The sequence below is a fragment of the Cibotium barometz genome, chromosome 36 (assembly GCF_041138505.1).
Source record: "Cibotium barometz isolate CiBa-2024 chromosome 36, ASM4113850v1, whole genome shotgun sequence".
NCBI classification, from domain to species: domain Eukaryota; kingdom Viridiplantae; phylum Streptophyta; class Polypodiopsida; order Cyatheales; family Cibotiaceae; genus Cibotium; species Cibotium barometz.
This window is the reverse complement of record NC_141081.1, coordinates 2,171,106-2,177,579: the sequence shown is the minus strand read 5'-3', so window position 1 is coordinate 2,177,579 and position 6,474 is coordinate 2,171,106. Positions and strand designations below refer to the sequence as shown.

Below are 6,474 nucleotides of genomic sequence, written 5' to 3'. Positions count from 1 at the left end.
TGGCCTATAAGGGGCGGGTGTACTCGATTTCTAGAACCTTCATTTCCGTCGTCTTGTTTGAATTGTGAAGGAGTGTTGCAAAGGAGTCCTTTCTTTCTTTCTTTCTATGGTTGATAGTAGGTAGTACCACTACCATTGAGCTTTGGAAGAAGGTAGGTGAGAGGAAGGGTTTGTGTGTGTGGGGGTGAGTGTGAAGGGAACGTTGACGTGGCAAATTGTGCATGCTGTTGAAGCCTCTACGTGCTTAGTCAAAGGCAGATGTGAGAGTCCAACAAGGGCGGCCAACGTCCCATTTTTGGGTTGGGCGGGCGCCTTGGCAAAATTCCTCTTTGTTTTTTTTGGGTGGTGGGGACCCGTGGCACTGGCGTGCTCATGTACGTGTGTGTTATATATGAGTTAGATTAGTGATGAGAAGACAATTCAAAGATTAGTTGGCACTTGCCTCTTCCACGCTACCTCTCCTATCGTGACTATATCTCAACACGCTCCTAACCATCGTTTTGATTAACCCCCTGCGGTTCCTCCTTTATAATCATCATTATTAACCCTCCGCATTCCTACTAATCATTTTGATTGCCGCCTTTGCCATTCCTACTGATCATCTTGATTAACCCTCCGCCTTTGCCAGGCTTGCCAATTTCATCCATCGCAATTCCTGCGATTAACGCTCCGCCTTTGCAATTAATCCAACGATTAGTATTATGAGCCGAGGATTAGCAAAACGCAGGCTCTTGATCTCCTTGGGCGCCCTGGTTGGGCTCCTTCTTGTGGTGGGCAATTGCGTTGCTGCAGGCACGTTCCACATGGACATGATTTACAGGTACTCAGACGAGTTCAAGGCCTTGATGGAGGCCAGGAACAAGCCAGTGCAGGGAGGGTGGACCACAAAGGGGACCTTGGAACACCACGAGGAGCTCATGAAGCGTGACCGCCATAGACATGCCAGCAGAGGCTTGATCAGCTCACAGGATGGATCCTACTCCCTTTCACCCACCAATGAGACCGTCTACTCAGCTGCCTTGGCCGGGTGGGTGCTTATTGCTTCATTAATTGTATGTATTTGATTGATCTTCTCCTTAATCACAATCTTTATTCATTTTTTATTATTGCTCCATCCTTCATGCTGATTTGATTAATTAGGTTGCATTACTCCTTAATCCAAATCGGAACCCCCAATTTAACCTTCCTAGTGGCGCTTGACACCGGAAGTGATCTCTTGTGGGTGCCTTGCAATTGCCAACAATGCTCTTCCACCAACTGGGCAAGCTATGGGTTGCAAAGCTTGGTATGTCTTACTCTCTCACACCCACATCCAAAATTGTAATGCTAATGCCATGTCTGCATAAACCAATGAAATTTCTCATTTTTTTAATTGTTATTTGGTTGGTTTTAAAAAATAAATAAAATTCAAGTACCACCATGACCTCTTTGCACTTGCCCAATTCAGTAAACTTGAGAGCTTTAGAGTGTGTTCTCACACCGAGCACATTGGACTCCCTCCAGTAGCTATCACAAGAGCACTTCACATGCAAAAGGGGGGCCAACAAAACAATGTCATTCAAAAACCATCCTTTAGTGTGTTTTTCATGGCTCAATTCCGAAAAAAACTGTCGAAACTTTTTACTTGCCTAGAAATTAATGGCCAACAATTTTCGTCAATCGATAAAAGTAAACATCTCTCCTTATTTTGATTGGTTAGTGAAAATGCTTTTTTCTAGCATTGCAACAAAGCACTCCATCAATCACGACTCATCATCACACGAAGTCAAAATTGCCTCATAAAAGCTTTTAAAAAATACCCCATAAAAACCAAAAGTGATCGTCATTGACATGTGTGTCACAATCTAACATTTCCACCTTCAAAAACATATCCACAAGAGTAGAGTTGGAGCTCGCTCGCTCCATTGGTACTAGGTGAACACACTTCTAAAGTTTGGAAATCTTCAAAAACTCTTTAAAGTCTTAGTTGGTTAGTAATATTATTATTCACCCTAGTGGATTATTACTATTCACGCTAGCAAGTTTATGTAGCTTAGGTAGTTTCAATCAATTGATGATGCTTGGTTGGATAATGCCCACTAGCAGGTTTATGATGCTTAGGTATTTTCAATCGATTTATGATGCTTGGTTGAGCTGACGTAGTCGCACACCCCCTCGATTTCCTATCTGTTGTTGTTGACTCTCTTACCTACAACTATCCTCCCGTGAAAAAGCTCAACATAATTGTGCAGAGCTCATTTGCCTCCACCTAAACTAGTAATGAATTGATGAGCTATCTCTCTATCATGCATAGAGAGAGAGAGAGAGAGAGAGAGAGAGAGAGAGAGAGAGAGAGAGAGAGAGAGAGAGAGAGAGAGAGAGAGAGAGAGAGATGCCATTACTTTGCACTAAAATGAAAGATGTTATTCATCTTTTTCAAAAACCAAGAATATGCTTTCCCTTTTTTCTTGTTTGAGAAACTGCAAAAAGGGAGGAGGGGGTAGTCTGATGCATAAGCTAGTTGCCTAAAGTAATTCCTTTTGACCCTTATATTCTCTTCTAACAATGAGGGAGGACAAGGCTTTGTAAGTGATTTGAAACACGTATGGCATCCTAGCTCCACATTACACCCTAGCTCTACGAATGTTCTTTGGATATATTTCTGCACCCAATCGAGCTTATAAAGGAAACTAAGGTAAAATTCAAAGAAGTAGCATAAGAAATCAAGAAGTAGGTCTTGACTATACAATTTTTGATTGCAGTAGTATACCATACACTAGTCTCTAGAATCAATCTTTCACATTAATCTTCACACTCTTTTTTTCTCATGCTTTTGCAGAATCTTGATTTTTCGGTATACAGCCAATCAAACTCAAACACAAGCAAATCTGTTGCTTGTAGTGACTCCTTATGCTCAAGCAGTTTATCTTCGAGTAATTGTAGTAGTGCAAATGAGAACTGCAACTATGTTGTGACCTATATGTCATCAAACACATCCACCTCCGGAGTAATTGTGCAAGATGTTCTATATTTAAATTCTCAAACATCAAATGGTGGTACTATCACCACACCTATCTATTTTGGGTATGGTAGCACTATAGATCTTGTTAGATGAGGATTTATTTTTCAATGATTGATTGACATTTGCATTCTCATTCAAGGAACAATAGACATCTTAAAACTCTATCAAGGTGGAGCCTCCTAAAAGTTTTCCTTTCATTCACCTTTATAGATGTGGTGAAGTGCAAACGGGTGACCTACTTGAAGGTGCGGCTCCAGATGGCTTATTTGGACTTGGACCAGATGATATTTCGGTACCAAGCACCCTAGCTAGAAATGGAATAGTCTCAAACTCTTTCTCGATGTGCTTTTCATCTTCTGATTCATCTGGAAGGCTTGTGTTTGGAAGTCAAGGAAAAGAGGGGCTCCAAAAGACATCTCTTGTTGCAACTAGCCCAAGGTAACATGCTACTCTTACTTTTAGTTCCTTCTTGCATTTTTCCAAATTCACTAAAGAGCTAGAATTATAAATGATATATTGGTTTAATGTAGTTGTTTTATACTTTTAGCGTATGATAAATATGATCATTTTATATTTTATATTGATTTTTTTGACATGCCATTTTGATGCATTGTAGTGCTTACTATGTTGTCAATGCAACAAAATTTATTATCGATGGCGAGTCTTTAGGAGTTTCAGAAATCTTGATTTTTGATACGGGGACATCTTACACTACCTTGCCCGAATCTACCTATCAAGATCTTGGTGATATTGTGAGTAAGTTCTTTTGGAAACATTAAGATGGGTAATCACCATTTTAGCTCAATATTATTCATCTGAATTCTCACTACTAATACACATGATCTTTTACATGTAGTTCAACCAAAAGATCAATTTGCCACAGTTTCAGCTCAAAGGATCTTTTAACTATTGTTGGAATATAAGGTTTCCTTCTAAAACTTCTATGTCAAACCATCCTACTTTTACTGACATATTACTTTATCTCACACATTTTGATGTTTTTTAGTGACTCCAATGATCTAAATTCACTCCCTGGTTTGACAATAACTTTTTCTGGAGGGAGTACTTGGGACATCACATCGTCCCCATATGTGTATTACAACGATTTAGAGGTAATAAGGCAAACATTTAGTTTTTTAACCTATAAAATTTAGATATCTTTCCACTTACATAGTACGTTATCTTTCAAGATAATCTTATGTGACTCGTTTTTGCATTCTAGGGTAATGTACAATACTTTTGTTTGGGAATCACACAAACCTCAACAACTGGCATCATTGGACGTGAGACTCTCTCTCTCTCTCTCTCTCTCTCTCTCTCTCTCTCTCCACACTCGCCTCAAAAGAGGAAATATTTACAAAGACGTACCTTTTTGTTGACTCAACTATACATATATACGTATGTAGGAATGCATAGATGTATGTATGCATGCATGAGCACCCGAATACACACAGACACTCTCTTTTTCCACCTAGTATTTTTTTAACTATGGTTAAGGAAAAAACGAGAATGGTTGCTTAGTTTGCTGACTTTTACAAAGACACATGAATGAAAGAATTAAACAAATTAGAAAATATGTTAGATGTTAATAAATACAGACTATAGTTATTTGAAAGCCTTGCACACTGAAGTATGAAGGGACTCTTATGTAGAATCATGGTTTATATATATATATATTTAAATCATTGACAAGAAGCATGGACTTTCAATTACAGAGAATTTTATGGGAGGATATGAGTTCTTTTTTGATCAAGAATCGATGATTTTTAGTTGGGCATCATCTGATTGTGAGTATTAAAGTTTGTACATGTACTTTTTGTTGTCAATGTTGTTTTGGTTATCTTAACTTAAGATTTCTTTTATACAGGTTATAATTTAAATGCATCTATGGCTGCAAGCCCACAAGAAGCTTCATCAACAATTAGAGATTCCACACCATTATCATCTAGAGCGGCTTCACATAATCTATCCATAATCTCTTTTCCTCTCACATTATGTTTGTCATTTATAATATTATTTATATTTATTTAATCATCTTAATATTTATAAAATAATAATTTTTAAATTTTTTTTATGATTTTACAGTAGGGAATATCATGAAATTCTTTCATATCCTTCAACATCTAGACTATATATATTTGTGGAAGCCTTGCACAAACAACTTTATCTTTTATTCATGTGTTTTCTATATTCTCTTTATTTTGTGGGGAATGTACAAATTAAAAAAAAATTGAGGTACTTGAGGGTATCTACAATTTGAGTATATTTTCTTCTCCATTCATTCTCATGCTTCTCAATGGATATACTCTTGATGTGTTATCTTTACATAAGTTAAGAATAAGAAGAAGAAAAAGAAAAATAAGGTGTTGATGAAGAAGAAGAAGAAGAAGAAGTAGTAGAAGGAAAAGAAGGAGACAAATAAGAAGAAATAAAAGCTCTAGAAGAAGAAAAGAAGGCCTCTTCTTCTTGTTATTTGCATGAGTGCTAGAAAAGTAAAAAGAATTAAAAAATACAAAAAAGTTATTACTCTTCTTCTTTGACCATTCCCTTTTTGGCTGCTATCTTCTTGAAAAACTCCACTCTTTCTTATCAAGTCTTAAAAACTCTAGACTCTTTTATCAAGTTTTGAAGTCTTGAACATAAAACCTTTAACACTATATTCGTGAGTTTGGGAATTTCCCAACTCCCATTTTTTGAATACTAAAAAGGTGGGACCTGGATAACATGCCTATAAATTTTTCAAAACCATATCATGTGACCTATTGTTGGAAAGCGCTTGGAAAATGGAATCTAGTGAGCTATAGAGCGCTCAATTTGGACTAACGGTGTTCAAGTTATGATTAATCCAAAGATTTGACCATGTGTCCCAAACTTATGGGAAATTTCCATATTCCCCAATATGGTGTTCTTTGCATATCTAACATTTTAAAACCTAAATGTTTAGTTTATCATGTGAGAATAGTTTCACAATTGTGTGCTATAATAGAATAGCATGTCTTTTTTTAAGAAGATATCACTTTAGATGATAATGACTATAGGGAAAAGTGAGGCTTAATTCCTATAAGAAATCTATGACTTTGTAGTCTCATTAGATGCCATTCCATGAAACGAGATCTAAACTATGGAATGAAAACCTTCATAGAATGAAAGAAATTTTAAAAACTATGTCAAGTGTGTTGCCAATGTATTTCCAACTTATATAACCATATCGGATAGATTCTTTGGAGTTCAAATTTGAAAAGAAGGAAGAGGAGGAGGAATAAAAAGGAAAGTAAGAAGAATAAGAGAGAGAAAAGTAAGAAGAAAAAGGAGAGGAGATGAGTTCTTATGTCTTTTATTATTTCTATCTAGACAAGGAGGATGAGGAGGAGGAGAAGGAAGAAGGAGAAGAAAGGAATACGAATAAGATTCCCCCACCCCGGTTCGTTTGTTGTCCAAAGTAAGCATGGTAATGCCCTAAAGCCATAGGCTTA

The 6,474-nt window shown here is 37.0% G+C and overlaps 1 protein-coding gene across 1 annotated transcript; it reads left to right on the top strand.

The window, feature by feature from the left end:
• Positions 1-416: 416 nt before the first annotated feature.
• Positions 417-5,264, top strand: LOC147617401 (aspartyl protease family protein 1-like). The gene is made up of 10 exons (XM_086775655.1): positions 417-1,027; positions 1,141-1,285; positions 2,819-3,063; positions 3,212-3,439; positions 3,618-3,753; positions 3,858-3,925; positions 4,008-4,113; positions 4,224-4,284; positions 4,717-4,788; positions 4,869-5,264. The coding sequence occupies exons 1-10, from the start codon at positions 702-704 to the stop codon at positions 5,030-5,032; spliced, it is 1,551 nt and encodes a 516-aa protein (XP_086631781.1). The 5' UTR covers positions 417-701; the 3' UTR covers positions 5,033-5,264.
• Positions 5,265-6,474: the final 1,210 nt, after the last annotated feature.

Coding starts and splice junctions, on each gene's coding strand:
- LOC147617401 (XM_086775655.1), top strand. CDS start 702: ATGAGCCGAGGATTAGCAAAACGCAGGCTCTTGATCTCCTTGGGCGCC. Junction 1,286..2,818: donor GCTATGGGTTGCAAAGCTTG/GTATGTCTTACT, acceptor ATGCTTTTGCAG/AATCTTGATTTTTCGGTATA. Junction 4,789..4,868: donor TAGTTGGGCATCATCTGATT/GTGAGTATTAAA, acceptor TCTTTTATACAG/GTTATAATTTAAATGCATCT.